Source organism: Mauremys reevesii, linkage group 5 (genome assembly GCF_016161935.1).
Source record: "Mauremys reevesii isolate NIE-2019 linkage group 5, ASM1616193v1, whole genome shotgun sequence".
Classification (NCBI taxonomy): domain Eukaryota; kingdom Metazoa; phylum Chordata; order Testudines; family Geoemydidae; genus Mauremys; species Mauremys reevesii.
This window is the reverse complement of record NC_052627.1, coordinates 95,261,028-95,280,575: the sequence shown is the minus strand read 5'-3', so window position 1 is coordinate 95,280,575 and position 19,548 is coordinate 95,261,028. Positions and strand designations below refer to the sequence as shown.

General features: G+C 44.8%; 1 protein-coding gene across 14 annotated transcripts in view; it reads right to left on the bottom strand.

Moving 5' to 3' along the window:
* The window catches only part of APBB2 (amyloid beta precursor protein binding family B member 2), a 291,641-nt gene that overhangs the window by 71,060 nt on the left and 201,033 nt on the right, over positions 1 to 19,548 (bottom strand). For 13 of the 14 annotated variants that reach the window (XM_039541016.1, XM_039541019.1, XM_039541018.1 and 10 more), the window contains one exon: positions 3,808 to 3,954. The exons of the other annotated variant lie outside the window; for it this stretch is intronic. In XM_039541016.1, the coding sequence (XP_039396950.1) occupies positions 3,808 to 3,954 (147 nt within the window). The remainder of the gene's footprint in view (positions 1 to 3,807; positions 3,955 to 19,548) is intronic. 14 annotated transcript variants of the gene reach the window in all.

Genomic DNA, 19,548 nt, shown 5'->3' with positions numbered 1-19,548 from the left:
GCTTTGTTCCATCTATGTAGAAGGCCAGCACCCTTCTGACATCCAGGGTGTGCAGCCTGCATTCCTCATCTGACGTATGAGGCTATGGAAAGAAGATGGGTAAGTATATGTCCTGTCCCATATGAAACTGGGAAGCTATCTTAGGCAGAAACGCCGGGTGCGGTCGCAGCTGGACCTTATTGTTGTAGAAGACCATATAGGGCAGCACCAAAGTAAGTGCCCTGATCTCGGACACCCTGTAGGCCAACATTATCACAACCAGGAACGGAACCTTCCAGGAGAGAAGCAGGAGAGAGCAGGAAGCCAGAGGCTTGAAAGGAGGCCCCATGAGCCTTGACAGCATGAGATTCAGGTCCCAGGGAGGGATGGGATCCTGGATGTGTGGGTAGAGATGCTCCAAACCTTTCCAAAACCAGCCTGTCATGTCGTGAGCGAAGATTGACCTGCCTTGGAATGGAGGGTGAAAAGCTGAGATAGAGGCCAGTTGGACCTTGACTGATTATCAGGACAAAACTGGGAGTTTGAGGTACAGCAGATAATCCAGGATCTCCTACAGCAGGGCCTGCTCAGCTCCGACCCGCCGATCTGAGGCCCAGCATGTGAACGTTTTCCACTTGGCCAAGTAAGTCGCTCTGGTGGAGGGTTTTCTGCTACCCAACAAGACCTGCTGACCTGGGCCGAGCATTTCCATTCATCCACATTCAGTCATGCAGTAGTCAGGCTGTCAAGTGCAGTGCCGCCAGGTTTGGGTGCAGCTGTAGCTCTGGGACAGCAGATCTGGCCTAAGAGGTAGCTGCAGTGGGGTGGCTACCGAATGGTACAGCAGCATGCTGAACCAGCGCTAGTGAGGCCACGTGGGGGCTATCAGGATAACCTTCGCCTTGTCCTGTTTGATCTTCACTAGGACTCTGTGAATCAATGGCACTGGCAGGAATGCATACATCAGAGCCCCCGACCATGGGAGGAGAAATGCATCTGACAGGGAACCCCTGTCCATCCCCCGGATTGAACAAAATATGTGGCATTTCCTGTTCTGCCTGGACGCGAACAGGTCCACCTGGGGAGTCCGCCACTTCCAGAAGATTGCATTGACCACCTCTGGGTGGAAAGACCACTCGTGGCGAGACAAGAAGGTCCTGCTGAGGTGATCTCCTAACACGTTCTTGGCCCCGGCAGGTGCACAGCTACCAGTTGAATGGCATGCTGCACACAGAAGTCCCAAAGGCGGAGAGTTTCCTGTTGTAATACATCGAAGCAGTATTGTCTGTCAGAACCTGCACCACCTTGCCCTTCCCGTGGGGCAGGAAAGCCTGGTAGGCCAAGCAAACCGCTCTCAGTTCCCTGACACTGATATGGAGGCCCAGGTCCAAAGCATTCGAGACCAGGGTCAGCACCAGGGACGGGGTCGCGAAGGGAACTCCCTCCAACACTGCATGGGGTCCAACCACCAATCCAGGGATGACCGGATGTGATCCGGCAACCTGACTATCCAGTCTAGGTCATGCCTGATGAGGATGTAGATCGATGCCAGCCACACTTGCAGTGGCCCGAGATGGAGCCTGGCATGACTGACCATGTATGTACATGTGGCCATATGGCCCAACAACTGCAAGCATGTGTGAGCCATGGTGAGCGGTGGTTCTTTACGTGGGAGAACAGGTCTGACATGGCCTGAAAACGTGCTACCGGAAGGAAGGCCCTGGCTCACATGTTGTCGAGAACTGTCCCAATGAACTCTATTCGCTGGACCAGCCTCAAGGTGGATTTTTTCTCGTTTATTAACAGGCCCAGGTCGCAGCAGGTGGAACGCACCAGATAGAGGCTCCTCTGCACCTGTTCCTGAGACCTGCCCTTGATGTGCCAGTCATTGAGATACGGGAAGACTTGACTCCTTGATGTCTCAGGTAGGCAGCCACTGGCTCCATACATTTTGTGAACACCCTTGGGGCTGATGAGAGGCCAAAGGGCAGTGCCATGAATTAAAAATGGCGTCCGCCCACTATGAAATGGAGGAAATGTCTGTGATCTTGGAATATGGAAATAAGTGTCCTTCCCTCTCCTTCCATTTTAATCATTCATTCCACAACTGCCACCATGGAGCATTCTGGCCTGATAGAATAGTGCTCTAGCCCCCTAGCAAACACTTTGTCACCTCAGGTCCCATATTGATGCAATTACAGGACACGTGACTTCTCATAGTCCAGTGGTTCTCAAACTTTTGTACTGGTAACCACTTTCATATAGCAAGCCTCTGAGTGCAACCCCCACTTATAAATTAAAAACACTTTTTTATATATTTAACACCCTTATAAATGCTGGAGGCAAAGCAGGGTTTGGGGTGGAGGCTGACAGCTCGCGATCCCCTGAGGGGTCCTGACCCCCAGTTTGGGAACCCGTCATAGTCAGTGTATGGAAGACAAAAGGAGAATTCCTTTCAGAAATCAAACATCTTTCTCCCCCCCCACCAAAAAATGGTACAATCAAACACAAACATGCACATATACACACACGCGCTCCTAGACAACTCAACTTCCACACTGCTCTCAACCTTTAATCAGCCCAGAAATGAAGGTCTACTTGTCTTGTTTCTTAATAAGCAAACACTGGCGGGCAAAGAAACATAAAAAGTATAAAATCATAATTTTTGTTTGCACTCTCCATTAACCAAACACCTTTTTTGCTGGGGGTGGGGGGTAATTTTCTTGTTTTTAAAAACCTCACCCCCAGTAGGCCAGACTCACAGGTGCATCTAAAAGAGTAAGCCTAGAGTGTACATTTATACCAGTTAGGCTCCGTCTGGATTTACGTAGTTTACAAAGAAGATCAGTATCATTATTCACATTTTACAGATGGGGAAATTGAGGCACAGAGAGGTGAAGTGACTTTCCCAAGATCACCCAAAGGTCAGTGGCAGAACCAGGTCTCCTGAGTCCCATGCCAGTGTTCTATCCACTAGGCCACACTGCTACAATTACCAATGTCATTTTCATTCTCTTTACATATCACTTCTGCATCTGGATCATGGAGCGCAGGAAATCTAAGCTGGTGTAACTCATATGCTAACGGGCCACTAGAGAGCAGCGTAACAAGAAAAACAACTTGGCAGAGGGTTTAAGAAAGCCTATGTTAAAATAGATCACCCATAGCCTCTGGGATCTAGAAGCAAAAGACGCACTAACTTGAAGTTCCTTACATTTCCTTTCCCACTGGTAAAGGGTGTGAGAATGGAATAGGCACTGAAACAAAGCCCTCTTTAGTCAATACAAGGATTTCCATTGATTTCAAGGACTTTGGATCTGAGCTTATGACAGTGAGAATATAAAAGAATATTAGAGTAACTTCTACCACCTTACACATCACCCCTGTATTTGACCATTATCTTCAGTTTATAGCAGATGTTTTATTAACAAACTGTACAGTATACAGCCATTTAATTATTATTGGACTTGTCATGCAGTGTATCTAACATATGAAGTGGAGACATAACAATTTCATCATGGCCTTTGTGACACCTGCTCTCCTAACCTCCCAGAAACAAAAATCAAGTTCACTCTCAAATTTTCTTCTCCTTTTTGCCAGCACCAGCTGCTGATACAGCAGTCCCAGTCTCGCTCTGCTTCTTTACTTTTTTTCCCCATTAAAGAATACATAGAAAATTAGGGTATTTAATTTTTGTTCAATAACATTTAAAACTGGGGGAAAACTAACAGGCTTGTGTGTATTTTTAAAGGTATCTTATGGAGTGGGTGGAGTGTATTCAAAGGGGGAAAAAGGGTAATGTAAAAAAAGTTCACACCATACTCTTACCTCTCCCCATATGCCAACTGTGTCTCTGATATCATTTTTACAGTAAGACAGTTGTCTGATGCAATTGTTCACAGCAACACTGCTTTTTCCAGGAGCTAGATCTTCTTCTGCCATTTCTACCCAGCCCAAAGAGCGCACAGCAAAGCACTAAAAATAAAAAAACAGAGGAAAGATTTGTGTGTAAATCGTAACTCTGTATACCAACAAAGCAGTATCAATTACTTAGAAAAGACTGAAGAAATCTAATGGTCAGATTCCCAGTGAAGTCAATGTCAAAACTCCCCCTCTTTTTGAACAGAACAGAAGCAGGTCCCTGTATTGCCATAAGATGACACTCACAGCAGATAAGTACATTAAAATGTTTCATTTAAAAATGTAAAATGAAAATATTTATTGAAAGAAACAAGGTAAGTTGAATAATGTGTCAGGAAAAATGATACTTCTTATACCTCCATGGTGGCAGAACGCAAAATGCTTTCAAGAATACAGTCACCAAAGGAGGAAACGTGGAACATGTAAGGCAGTGGTCCCCAACCCTTTTTATCTGGTGGGCGCCAGACAACGAGCCACAGAGGACCGTCGCGTCTGGGCTGGCTGCCCAGCTGGTGCAATCCCGCGGCGGAGGATTGCCTCCATGGTGGCAGAACGCAAAATGCTTTCAAGAATACAGTCACCAAAGGAGGAAACGTGGAACATGTAAGGCAGTGGTCCCCAACCCTTTTTATCTGGTGGGCGCCAGACAACGAGCCACAGAGGCCAGTCGCGTCTGGGCTGGCTGCCCAGCTGGTGCAATCCCGCGGCGGAGGCATCGGCAGCCCAGCCCCGTTCGCTCCCCTGCGGGACTTGAGCGGGATGGGGGGGCTGGGGCCTGCTGCCCTCACTCCGGGGCCGCCCACGGGATTGCACCAGCTGGGCAGCCAGCCCAGACACGATTGGCCAGGGGCTGGGCGTGCACAACGTGCGTGCTGGGTCCCCGCAGCAGGCCCGGGCTCGGGGGGTTCGTGGGTGCCAGAGCCACAGCCGCCGAGCTTGGCCAGCGGCCGCTTCCTCCCCCCGCAGCAGTGGGAGCTGCAGCAGCGGCTGCTCCCGAGTCCTGCTGCCCAGGTGGGGAGAACAGCCGCCGCCTGGCCCCGCAGGCCACCCCCTACTCTCCCTCCAGGTACCGTGACCAAGTCCTGCCTGCTCGGGGCCAGGCCGGACTCACACTCACCCCGGCCCCACGCTCCCGAGCCTCCCTCCAGCGCTTGCAGAGGGAGGAGGAATCAGGGGTGGGGGATTTTTTTTTCTCTGCCACCATTTTTTTCCCCTCTGCCCCCCCCCCACATCCCGATATTTGACCTGGGTGATCTAGTCACCCTAGTTGTATGTAAAGTAAATAAGGTTTTTAAAATGTTTAAGAAGCTTCATTTAAAATTAAAATGCAGTGGACCAGTGGCCGGGACCCAGGCAGCGTGAGTGCCATTGAAAATCAGCTCGCGTGCCGCTTTCGGCACGTGTGCCATAGGTTGCCTACACCGGTCTATATGGATTAGTAAAATCTATGGCATGGGGTCTTTGATAACTTAATGAGACATTAAAATCCCACCTTCCCCTACCTACAAATCCCCTACGTGCCAATCACAGCTGTCTAGACAGGCATAAGCTCCAGCACGTTCCAAAAGTACAGCAGTAAAATTTAGAATGAATGTAGTTAAAATCTTGCCTGCATTTAACACCCTCTCTCTTTTACCATGTATATCTCCAACTCAAAAGTGGACTAAAGATTAATGTGGGCTATGGCTACACTGCGAGGCTTTTAGCGACATGGCTGTGCTACTAAAAGGCACGCAGTGTCGCTGCTGTTTGTCGGCAGAGCGCTCCTGCCGACAAAAAACTTCCACCCCCCATGAGCTGCAGCAGCTTTGTCGGCAGGAGAGCGCTCCGGCCAACAAAAAGCTGTTCACACCAGCGCTTTGTCAGTAAAACTTGTGTCATTCGGGGTGTGTGGTTTTTTAACACCCCTGAACGACAAAAGTTTTGCCGACGAAGTTCCAGTGTGGACAAACCCTTAGAGTAGGCATTGTGTAGCACCCCGATACATTACCTATTTGGCTTCTTTTCAACTTCTTTGGCAGTGACTGCATTTTTTGTTTGGAAATTGTGCGCTGCACCAACTTTGTATTGGTTCAGGAAATCAAATGATGCAATACGTATTAGCATTCAGAAATGTTTTAAATATACAATCCCAAAAAAGCCAAAATGCATTGTTCAGTGCTGCCCCTGTGTGACAAACCGGTTTCATTGTTACCAGCATCTAATGAAACAAATGTTTAGGAATACAGCCCCGGTCTTGTAGATTACTCTGCAAACCACTGAGGTCATGCTACATTGACTGCAGGGCAGTTCTGTGTAGGATGCTGCCCAGGTGAACCAGGTTGCAGAATTAGGCCTATAATTACTCTGTTAACATCTGGTTTTGAAATACATTTAACAAATGGGTTTTTAAAACTCTGAAGCAAAACCACAGAGATAGGTAATTCATGTACAGACAATATGTTTACTTTGGAAAGCTAATGGAGGGCAAGAACATAGAGTAGCATGTAGTGAATTAATTTTATTAATGTTTTAATCTTTATTGGGGTACGGAAGCACAAGGGGACAGATTAGTTTTGGAGTGAAGAGTTCTTGTATGCTTCAGCACCCCACCTGAGCCTATTCTCAAAAAAGGAATCTGAGGCCCTGTCTACACTGGCAACTTTCTGTGTTGTAACTCCCAAGGTGTATACACTGCCAAGCCACTTAGTGCGCAGAAACTGCACAATTGCAGCACTGTAAAAAAACTACCCCAACAAGAGGCGTACAGATTTCTGCGCCAGAGCTACAGTGCTGCGGTGCCAGTATAGACATGTGGTCGATTACAGCACAGAGACTAGCTGCTGGGAGGTGTCCATAATGCCTGTTCTTGCCTCTCTGGTCATCGGTTTGAACTCTACTGCCCTGCCCTCAGGTGACCAACTGTCATCCCCACCCCGTAAATTCCTTAGGAATTTTGAAAGTCCCCTTCCTGTTTGCTCAGTGATGCGTGCAGTGGTCTCAGCGCATCTTTCCAGGTGGTAATGCTTACTCCATGCACCAGGCGATTCCCCGCTTGGAGCAATGCTGAGCTGATGGACCTCATCAGCATTTGGGGAGAGGAGGCTGTCCAGTCTCAGCTGCGCTCCAGCCGTAGGAATTATGATACCTATGGACAGATTTCACAATGTATGAAAGAGAGGCTATGACCGGGACACACTGCAGTGCAGGGTCAAAATGAAGGAGCTGCAGAACACCTACCATTGCTGCACACAGGTGAGCCACATCGGGGCCAGGGCGGAAGCCACAGTCTTGGAGAAGACCCTCCCTTGATTCCCTGCTCACCCTCAGCAGCAAGGTATCTTCCATAATAATCACATGCTGTCGAAAGTGTGGGGACAGGAATGATTATCAGGCCCCCCTACAGTGCTGGCTTTCCCCAAGAGCCACGTGCCCAGTGTACAGCAGGGTCTGGGAAGAGTGATTCACCCTGCCCCTGCGGCTACTCACCATTTTGGGAGTCTTGTGGCTCATGTGTGCTTACCTGGGATCAGCCAGTTAGTGATAGGTGTGTGAGTACTGGCTGTGTTTTAAATCACTGAATCAGTGTTCTGTGTGTTGCAAACAATACTGCTTCTGTAAAATGTTGCACTTAAACTTCGCAGAGATGACCTTGGGAGGCCAGCCTCCCCCTTTGTTATCGGTGGCTGAACGGCTGCGCAGAATTAGAAAGTGGTCAAGAAGAACCAAGGAGGACTTTCTGCATGAGGTTATGATGCACTCCGTGGCCGAGAAGCAGGAATTGAAGGAGTGGCGGGACAGTGAGAACCACCACCAAAAGGAGAACATGGCATGCCAGAATGAAGCCACAGAGCGTCTCTTAAAGGTTATGGAGCGCCAAGCAGACACACTCCAGGCAATATTAGCTCTACAAACCGAGCAGTTCTGCGCCTGCCCTCCCCTGCAGCCGCTGTCGCAAAACTCTTTCCCATGCTCCCCCTAGACACCGCCAACACACTTTTACTCCTGGCTCCAGTCTATACCCACGGCATTCCACTCCTCCCCCCTCACAGTCCAGCACTGCAGATGCCCACAACCCACTGCACTCAACACCCATCCCTCTGCACTTTGGCCCTTCTGAAGTACAGTACCCGCTGCACTGTACTCCAAAGGAGAAGGTTGGATATGACATACACAAATCTTTAGCCATTCCGGGATCCCACCTCCTCCTTGGACCTTCCCTTCCCCCATCCCGCTCACTGCTGATGTTTTTCTGTTTGAATTTCTCCTCCTGTTGTCATTTTTTAATAAAATAATTGTGTTGGTTTGAAAGCGATCTTTATTCTATTAATTGAAAGCAAACAGAGTCCTGCAAAGCAACAATTATGTTAAAACTTCATATTGCATCATCTGCACCCATCACCTCCTAGCATTACAAGCACTGCAATCAGCCCACGAAAGGTTATGCTCAAATAAATTTGTTAGTCTCTAAGGTGCCACAAGTACTCCTGTTCTTTTTGCGGATACAGACTAACATGGCTGCTACTCTGAAACAAATATTAGTGGCTTTCAGCTTCAAATTTCTGCCTCAAGGCATCCCTGGATCCTTATGGCCCCACGCTGCACCCCTCTAATAGCCCTGGTCTCTGGCTGTTCAAACTTACCCTCCAGGCACTGAGTCTCTGCGGTCCAGCCCTGAATAAGCTTTCACTCTTCCCTTCACAAATATTATGGCGCATAAAGCATGTGGCTATAAGCATAGGAATATTGTCATCGGCCAGGTCCAGCTTCCCATAGAGGTAGCGCCAGGGGGCCTTTGAACAGCCAAAAGCGCACTCAACACTCATTCTGCACTTGCTCAGCCTGTTGTTGAACCGCTCCTTGCTGCTGATGAGTTGCCCTGTGTATGGCTTCATAAGCCACGGCATTAAGGAGTAGGCGGGATCTCCCACAATCACAATGGGCATTTCAACTTCCCCTACAGTGATCATCTGGTCCAGGAAGAAAGTCCCTGCTTGCAGCTTCTTGAACAGGCCAGTGTTCCAAAAGATGCGTGTGTCATGCACCCTTCCGGACCAGCCTGCGCTAATGTCTGTGAAATGCCCACAATGATCCACAAGTGCCTGGAGAACCATTGAGAAATGCCCCTTGCATTTAATGTACTCAGTGGCTAGGTGGTCTGGTGCCAGAATTGGAATGTGCGTGCCAGCTGTGCCCGCAGTTAGGGAAGCCCATTTGTGCAAAGCCATCCACAATGTCATGCACATTGCCCAAAGTCATGGTCTTTCAGAGCAGGATGTGATTAATGGCTTTGCACACTTCCGTCAAGACGAGTCCAATAGTCGACTTTCCCACTCTGAACTGGTTAGCAACCAATTGGTATCAGTCTGGAGTAGCCAGCTTCCACAATGCAATTGCCACACGCTTCTCCAACAGCAGAGCAGCTCTCATTCTCATGTCCTTGTGCCACAGGGCTGGGGAAAGATCATCACACGGTCCCATGAATGTGGCATTCTCATCCGAAAGTTCTGCAGCCACTGCTCATCATCTCAGACATACATCACGATGTGATCCCACCACTCAGTGCTTGTTTCACGAGCCCCAAAGCAGCGTTCCACTGTGGTCAGCACCTCTGTGAATGCCATAAGCAATCTCGTGGCAAGATCAATGTCGCACTCCTCACTCCTTTGTAGTTTACGGAATAACTCCACTGCCTCTCATGATGTGTTGGTCAGAGCAAGCAGCATACTGGTCAACAATTTGGTATGCATTCCTGCTGCCCGAAGAGGCAGGACGCACAGTACACAAACCACTGAAGTTTATGGTATTTTTGTTTTAGTGATTTATTAATGAAAGTATATCTTTCTACTGGTCTTGCAGCAGCAAGGCACAAGCAGAGGTAGATCTTATATAAATAACCACCAGATTACAAAACGTACACCACTTTGTAACTCTAAGTTAGATCTTACCACTTGAGAGCACTTTGAAAAATATAGATTGTATATTCATAAAAATGGAAAAAAATAATTTCATAGAAACAGTATTATTGCTTTTGAGTAAATACCAAATTATTATTTTTTGCAACATTAGAAACATTTAGTATCCAATACATCTTCGAGTGCTTAAACACATATTACTTGGATATATACCACACAAAGATTTTAAATCAATAAATTCACATTTATTAAAAAGACAAAAATGGCTTTTCTAAGTAAATGGGAACATTTTTCTTATTTGCAAATTTCTTTTCTCAGAGCTAGTATGTGCACTCACCGATCACTGACTGGTAGAATCTTTTACTGTGCACAGAAGCAGTCCCGATCTGTCAATCACAGGCTTCCCTGAGGTGATGGGCCTACCCTATACTCCAGTTAAACTACTTTGAAAAGCAATTAACAGTGTATAATATATAATTTATTAAACAAAAAATATTATGCAAATTGTGTTAAACTCCTCTGTGTGTATGGGTAAAAACTCAAATTCATCAAAGTTTTATGTCAGATAGAAATAGTATCTTGAAATAAGGAAATTAAGTCATGATTTTTTTCCCCCTCCTGCAAAGCATGTTTACTGAATTGATGCTCTGGGAGCTGACTTTAAACTTTAACCAAATGGGAACAAAACCTGGAGAAGAAATGGTGAAATTAGGGAGGGGACTACAGCTGGAAGTATTTTTCATCCCAAAGCTGCCTCTGAAGCAGCCAAAATGCCCAGTTTATAACATTTAATAAGGTTTACAAATCTCTTCTGTCACGTTACAGGATCTTTTTGGCCCATGAAATACTCACAGCTCTTGCTGAATGTGCCAGAACATCTATTAGGGATGCTTGATTTTTGTATCCTTTTCAATACACTTTCTATTGTGTCTGGAGATATAGATTTTATTGTGGTAGCATCCACAATGTGCTAGTTACTTTCAAAACACAGAAAAAAGACAATTCCAGCACTGAGCAGAGTACAATTCAAAAAGGCAAAGTCAGAAGGAGGATAGGAGCAACGGATACAAAATACAGGTAACAGGATCAGGATGATGATGACAGGAGCATATCTTAGTTACAACTAAATGTATTTGGATTTTTGCTCTTCTTTTGTTAAACACATTAAACTCTCCACTTGCTTTACACATTCAATTCCAGTGTTACAGCTACAGAGTAAGCTGTGTTTTAGACCCTTTTGTAGTCCCCCTTGAGTGCACCTCTCAGGTAACACACTTGGCCTTCCACCCCCTCTCAGTGGTGGAACCCCACAATTCAACCACTCTGGGACTTGACTTCTGGGCTGCATACCCCATTTTCTACCTCTTTTAACATGACAGGCCCAACAATATTTGGTACCTGCAAGAAAACTCTAAAATATTCTTTATTCGCCCAAAGGTATAAAACAAACAATGAAAGGGGACAAACAAAAGGCTACTATGCTTGGGTCTTACCTTAACCTTTCCTGGGGGGATAGAGGGTGTGAATGTCTGGGCCGGAGGTGGGTGGGTTCCCATGAGTGTCTGAGTTGGGGAGGGCCATGGCTGGGCTCTCGGGAGGGAAGGGGGTAGGACTGTTTGGGCCAGGGGGTCCCACAGCTGGGCTCTGGGGCGAGGGGGGGAAGGGGCGGAGAGAAGGGGTGTGAGTGTCTGGACCTCACCTGGGCTCTGGGGGGAAAGGGGCAGAAAAGCAGGAACTGGGTTGTCATAGAGGTTTCTTTAACTCTCTACTCCTGGGGGAATGTTTAATTTTTTGGTGCAGAATCCCCTCAGGAGTAACTATGTCCTGTAGAATGGGAAATTAACCCTGAGTATGAATTCTAGAAGGTTCTAACAACTGTCATTTTTGAAGTTGCAGTATTATTATCTCACTGTAAAAGCTCTTACATCAGAGACTTTCACCACGAATGTGTCAGCAAAGAAGAATCAGAACATGCAAAGGAAGTGACACCACTCTGAGAGGTTCAAATGGAGAACTAAATAAGCTATACATTGTAGTGTTGCAAAACAACTGAAAAATTAAGCAACTGAGCTGCTATTAACAAAAACATCTACTCTCCTTTAAATCAGCAACTATTCTGGAAGACTACAGAGTATTGTTTCCATCTTTAAGAGAGGTTCTGGGGCGATCTAGGAAATTACAGACCAGTAGCCTTACTTCAGTACCAAGTAATGTGATTGAAACTATACAATATAATCGGGACAAACCAACAGGGCTTCTGGAAAGGAATATCGAGCCTCTCCAATACATTAGAATCTTTTGAGAATGTTAAAAAAAACCACCACTGAATGAAGGAAAACCAGCTGACAAACTATTTGTACTTTTAGAAAGTCTTTGACTAAGTCCCTCACAAAAGGCTATTACGACAACTAAGTTGTCACAGTGTTGCAATAGAACATACCTTTTAAAAATAAATCCAGTCTTGATTTAAGACTCTAAGGCCTGCTTTACAGACAGATTTTGTACTGGTATAATTATTTTGGTTCGGGGTATGATTTTTTTCCTAAATATTTATACTGGTACACCCTTAATGTGGATACAATTGCAGCAATATAAAAATATACTTTACATTGCTTATTACCCTTGCGCTACAAGAATAAGATATACTAGTATAGTACATATGCACTAGGGGAGGGGACTGTACTGAATTAATTATATTAGCATAGTTAATGTGGTACAACTTCTGTGTTTAGAAAAGCACTAATTGATGGAGAATTTACCACGTCCCTGAGAAAGCTGTTAAATGTTTAATTATCCTCACATTTAAAAATATGTCTTATTTCCAGTTGGAATTTTTCTGACTGCAACTTCCAGCCATTAGATCTTTGTCTGTCAGGCTAGAGCTGACTGGAACTCCCTTCTAAAAGAACCAATTTCAAAGCCAAAAGCTGAAAATAAGCCTGATGACATGCAGACCTAGTAAGAGCTCATTCTTAAGAATTATAAAATGGCCTTGTAGCATGATAGGTCTTTCAGTTCAAAACAGAGTTTTGAATGAAACCACACACTTGAATGTGCTTTTCCAGGTTGATCATCTTCTAGAGGTGAGTATCCATTGCTATATTTTGGCATTTCTTGACTAGCATTTACCCTTTAAAAGGTATGTTTACACTGCAGATCAGCCCCAAGGGGTTTGGTAGGTCCAAGCTCAGATGGCTAGACCGAGCTGCCAGCTGTGGGCAACGTCCACACTGCTGTTTAAGCATGCTATCTTGAGCCCCACAGGTGTCTCTTCCTGGCCTGGGAAGCACACTCTCAGCTGTAGCGGAGTTATACCCAAACAGGTATCCCCATCTAGAATCTGTTCCCCTGCTGAGTTCTATTCAGTAGCATGCCACATATATTGGAGAGCCTTTGCTCAATTTAACTTTGGCTATAAAACATGAAAACATACTAGGAACAGATTGTGTTATGAACAGAGAATTCACACATTGTATAAAATCCAAATTTATTCCCCTCCTAAGGCTTAGGTTTATTGGTAACTTGAATAATAAAAATTTTTAGCCTCAACTTTCTCCCCAGACTTGGCTATCTCTAGAGCAGGGGTCGGCAACTTTTCAGAAGTGGTGTGTCAAGTCTTCATTTATTCACTCTAATTTAAGATTTCGCGTGCCAGTAATACATTTTAACGTTTTTAGAAGATCTCTCTCTCTCTCTCTCTCTAAGTCTCTATTATATAACTAAACTATTGTTGTATGTAAAGTAAATAAGGTTTTTAAAATGTTTAAGAAGCTTCATTTAAAATTAAATTAAAATGCAGATCTTTTCCTTGCTTAGTTTTTCAATGTCTGGCACGTATTTGGATACTTTAAGCTGCACACAGGCTCCTGAGTGATCAGCTGTTAACCAGCTCCGAGAAGGACAGAAGACTGATTTCATGTGTGAAAATACCTGTTCACACAGGTATGTGGATCCAAATGCTGAAAGCATTGCAAACGCAATTTTCTTCAAACAGTTAAATTTCACTGGCAGGGACGTCCAGCAGGTCAGAATACAGCCTCATGATCTCTCTCGGTAGCTTCAAGTGCGCTCTGCAGATCTCATAGACTCATAGACTTTAAGGTCAGAAGGGTCCATTATGATCATCTAGTCTGACCTCCTGCACAATGCAGGCCACAGAATCTCACCCATCCACTTCAATAACAAACCTCTAACCTATGTCTGAGTTACTGAAGTCCTCAAATTGTCCTCCAAACTTTGATGGCTACAGTTCTAAGCTTTTTAACTGAATGAGCTGCATTTCGAAATCTTCAACATCCATCCACTGAAATACAGACAAATCCAAGTTGCTTTCGCTGAACTTTTTAGGTTTAATTAGACAAGAAAGCATTGGGCCAAATTGCTGGAAATCTTGAAATCTGTCAGAAAATTCTGATTCCAGTTCTTGCATGTACATTCCAATCTCATCGACACTGACAGTGCAACGTGTCGATAGCTCTTTTACGTGTTGGAGGTAGTGGAAAATCAAAGTTCGAATATCCCGAGAAAAAACTGCTAGTTTTACAACAAATGCCTTCCAGGCTTCATAAAGATCCAGAACCGTTTGCCCTGAAACCTGGAGATAGAGGTGGAGTTTGTTTAGGTAAGTGGTGATGTCAGTTAGAAACATGAGCTTATACTGTCATTTGTCATCATCCAGTTCGGGGTACTTTTGTCCTTTTTCCGACAAAAAGGCCTTGATTGCATCAAAACAGTTTACAAAGCGCACCAAAACCTTGCCACGACTTAGCCACAGAATGTTGCTGTGAAGTGGAATGTTGTCATAAGCACTGTCCATCTCTTCTCGCAGTGCTTGAAACCATCTGAGAGTCAAAGCAGATCGAGCAACAAGAAAATTCACAATTCGCACCACTGTATTCATCACATTATTAAGCTCTGAATTAGAAATTTTGCACACAGGTTTTCTTGATGGATGATACAGTGAAATTTGACTGTCAGGCAGCCAATTTGATCTTCAAAAGTAACTTTACAAATCCCTTCTGTTTTCCGACTATGGCAGGAGCACGGTCTGTTGTCACACAAAATATTTTTCTGATGTCAACTAATATAATAATAAAATAAATAATAATAAAAAAATATTTTTCTGATGTCAGAGAGGGGCAGTTCTTTTATTCTGCATATGATAGTATCTTTATTTAGCAAATCATTGAACAGAACCTCCGAACTGCTGAGGAAAAACTTCTTTTATATATTCCCCATCTGTAAGCGGCACTGTGCAATCTTGCAACTTCCTTCTGTGGCTTGATTTTTTACTTACAGTCAAGCATTTAAAACCACTGCTTTGCTTCTTCTATCCTGCTACTGCCTTTATGATCGATTCAGTCTTGTCTGCTTCATCAAGAAAGGTTTTCTCATGCTTCGTTTCAAAATGTCATCAAACACTTGATGTGCGACAAGCACCACTTTCACAACAGAAAGCATAAACAGCACGGTCCTTCTTTTGAAGAAATCCAAATGTGTCTGTCCAAGAAGGCTGAAATGAACGGACATCTAACTTTGCTGGCAGCTGGGACCCCGGTTGGCAGGGGACCGGCGGACAGAACCCCAGGCCAGCAGCAGAGCCCTGAGGCTGGCGGCCAGGATCTGGGCAGTGTGAGTACCGCTGAAAATCAACTTGCGTGCTATAGGTTGCTTACCCCTGCTCTAGAGTTTGCCCCAGAACACAATTCCCTGTCCCCCTGAGAAAAGTTTCATCTCTCATATACTAGTTGGATCTCACTTAAAACACATTCTAGTTACACTGCATCTTCATGTAGGGTTTAAGCTATGGGAAATGACTCAAGGGAGACCTGCATCCCCTGTTCAGGATCCCAGAGTCTGCTGCCCAATAACAGATACCTTAGATGGTTTATCATTAACACAGCAGAAACTATTTATTTATATACATACTATGTATAGCCAAGAGTACTGGGATCCTATGGTAAGAGACCCATGCGTGTGCTGCAGCGGGAGTAGGAGAATATGTATTTGATTGTACAACCCTTAGTCATTATGGTGAGCATTTACTCATACAAGTAGTCCCATTGAAGCCAATGGGATTACTCTCATCAGTAAATGCTCACCAAAGGTTGCACAATCAGATCCTAACAGAATACAGTACATAGGTTACTGCCTGGCCCTACCAAGTAGAAATAACCAACAGATACCATCAACATACTTCAGTTGTTCCCTATTGGTTTTTACTGGCTTCTGTTGATTTCAGTTGGAGGACAAATGATTCCCAGGAACAAGAAGTCCAGATTAACTCTTTCAAAACCCGAGGTTGACTTTTTAAAACCAAAAAGAACCCGATGAAAATTTCAAAAAGGGCTAGTGGTGGTTTAACATAGTTTTTGTATTTAATGCATAAATACTCTTTAAAAAGAACAACAATGAGCTGCAGCAGAGTGTCTTGAATCACGCATGACCTAATTCTCAAATCAGGCTTAGTTGAGTTAGCTGAAAGCACAATTGCTTAATTATTCAGCACACTAATACAGCAGCACTGTTACCCAGCCCCATCAGTGGTACCTGCTAAATGAGAGAGAGCACGTGCATTACTATTCTGGCCTAAATGGGCTTTGTTGCTGCATTTACTTTTTTTTCCAGAACTAATACATAAGCAAAAATTAGCCATGCTGAAAACCACAGAGTGCAGCATTGCTAGGACTCTGGCTTTGCAATGGCATCAAAATAGACATGCCTATTAATGCTGATTAGTTGAGTGTCTCCATTCCAAACTACTTTCAAAGCTTTACATCTCTGCCACACAGAACATTTTGCTCTAAAAGGAAACATAAAATGCTCATACCTCATGTGCTGTTATTTTAATGTTACAATTTCAAGGCAATCCACTCGGCCCTTTTGGAGTTATAGGTGCCAACCCCACTTCCCTTCTCTCCTCAAAAACCTATACTGAGTCATTTGGTGAATTTGCAGAATTCTCTTATAAAATTAAATTCTACAGGCTCAGGCTGTTATTTTATCAGCAACAGTGGTTCCCAAACTGTGGGCAGCAGGCCTAGGGCTAGTCCCCATGGGGGGCATGGAGGAAGCACCACCCAGCCCTGCTCTGCACCCAGCTCTGCTCCAGCCCTGCCCCAGCCACAGCTTGGGCCCCAGGCACAGCCATGATCTCAGCTGCAGCCCCGGCCTTGGCTCCACTCCGCAGACCCGGTTTTGGTCCTGATTCTTGGTCCCCAACCCCAACTGCAGTTCCCGACCGAGGCCCTGCTTCCAGCCACCGCCTGCAGCTTTGGGTGTGCAGGGGGCGCGGATAGGCTCTGTGATGGGTTGGATCACAGAACCCCCCTTGGGAGCTGCCACCTGATGTGCCAAGACTACTTCTGCCCCTGCTTTCCTGCCCTGGCAGCTTGGGACTTCAGTGCCCTGCTTGGTTTGAGCCAGGCTTGCTAGCCTGCTGCAAACCCAGACCCAGGTCTGAACCACGTCCCCTAACAGCTGTAGGCTTACCTGAAAGCAGCTAACAGAAGTGTTCTTGTCTTTAACACTCAGATGCTCCACTCCCAATGGGGTCTAAACACAAATAAATCCGTTTTACCCTGTATAAAGCTTATGCAGGGTAAACTCAAACTGTTCACCCCCTATAACACCAATAGAGAGATATGCACAGCTGTTTGTCCACCCAGGTATTAACACATATTCTGGGTTAATTAATAAGTAAAAAGTGATTTTATTAAATATGGAAAGTAGGATTTAAGTGGTTCCAAGTAGTGACAGACAGAACAAAGTAAGTCACCAAGCAAAATAAAATAAAACACGCAAATCTATGTCTAATCAAACTGAATACAGATAATCTCACCAGTTCCAAAATGCTTCCTTTTACAGACTACTCCCCTTTTAGTCTGGGGCCAGCAATCACTCACACCCCTTGCTGTCATGGTCCTTTTTCCAGTTTCTTTCAGGTATCTTTGGGGGTGGAGAGGATCTCTCTTTAGCCAGCTGAAGACCAAATGGAGGGGTCTCCCCAGGCTTAAATAGACTTTCTCTTGTGGGTGGAGACCCCCTCCTCCCTCCTATGCAAAGTCCAGCTACAAAATGGAGTATTAGAGTCACCTGGGCAAATCACATGTCCATGCATGACTGAGTTCCTTACCAGCCAAGCCACATTCCTGGGAAAGTCCAGCTGTGGACTGGTGTCTCCAAGTTCATTGTTGGCTTAAGTGTTTCTTGATGGGGCACTTACTGAGAATAGTCTTTTCTCAGGAAGCTGACCAACTGCTTCACTACCACCTACTTAGAATCAAACAAGTATGCAGCCAATATTCATAACTTCGAATACCAAAATGATACATGCATACAAATAGTATTAATAGATTCAGTAGATCATGACCTTTACAGAGATATGTTACATGGCATATGTAGCATAAAACACATTCTAGTTGTTATGTTATATATATTTCCATAAAGCCTTATGGGTGGCACTGTCACAAGTTCCATTATGGGTAAAGGGGGGCACGACAGAAAAAATCTGGGGACCACTGATCTACAGGAACAGAACTTTGTGCTCTTAAAACAAAAATAGTCACATATTGAAGGATTCATGCAACAAGAAAGCCATACTCGCATAAACTTGGTGACTTGCCCACCTGCTCTAAAACACAGTCCACATACTCTCCCTGAGGTGTGGCTTTATTTATAAACAAAATAAAACCACATGAACTCCTGTATACATTTTTTCAGCCTGTTCACTAGGTTCTCTTTAGTTCAGATCCAAGATTCCTCTGTCAAGGAATCCTAGGTCTGAAGCAGACCTAACGAACAGGGAAAGGAGAAGATAAATACAGCAGGATGAAGAAAAGGCTGTAGGATGTGCAAACTACATACTGTACTCAGATCCTTTGGATCCTGTTTGGGATATTGAGGGATGAAAAGAACTATAAATACACAAGTAATATTCATGAAAGCATTTAAAACTGAATGAAACAACTCCCTTCATCCAAATTATAGTACCAAAGGTTTAATTTGGCATAGGCAATGGGCATCTTGCATTTTCCCCATGTCCTCCCTACAATTTTAATGTTCTATTGTAGAAGGGAAGGCCAAAGCTTCAAAACAGTATCACTGACTGGAGCTTTCATTCCCTACTCCTGCTAGTCCACAAAGGACTCTGTGCAAAGAAAATTAAACCAATTCAATTGGCTGAGAAGAGAGTACTTCCAAAGGAGTGCGGCAAGTATATGAATGACTAGGCGACATTGCTCTGGAACAGCAGGAGTATGATCTTGGAAGGAATAACAAAGCAAATGGGTTGGAAGAGAGTAGAGGACACACAAAAGAGGGATGAAGAGTTAGAGGGACCGCAGTGAAAAACTCCTAGGACAGGGTGAGAAGCACCCCACAATTTTTTCCTCCCCTAAAAAAATCATGGTAGGGGAAAGTAGGTAGGATATGGAAAAAATGGCACTAATTCCTCAGTTTTAGCATTGGAGTGTATAGATTAATGTCCTTGGTTACTAATCCAATTAATAGTGGGAACTAAGTATAGGTAACCAAAGGAAAGTGAGAAATTAAACTCCCCCACCATAAAATGTTTCAATACCTTCATCTAAAATGGTAGAGATCAGACCTAAAAGATCTCCTAAGGCTCCAGGATGAGGTCCGTGGTTGACAACTTCACTCCTCAAGCACAATAAGACTTTCTACCCCAGGGGAAATGTTCAGTCGTACAGACAGTGGAGAATTCTCAGGGGGCCAGCCTGGGACTATGGAATGA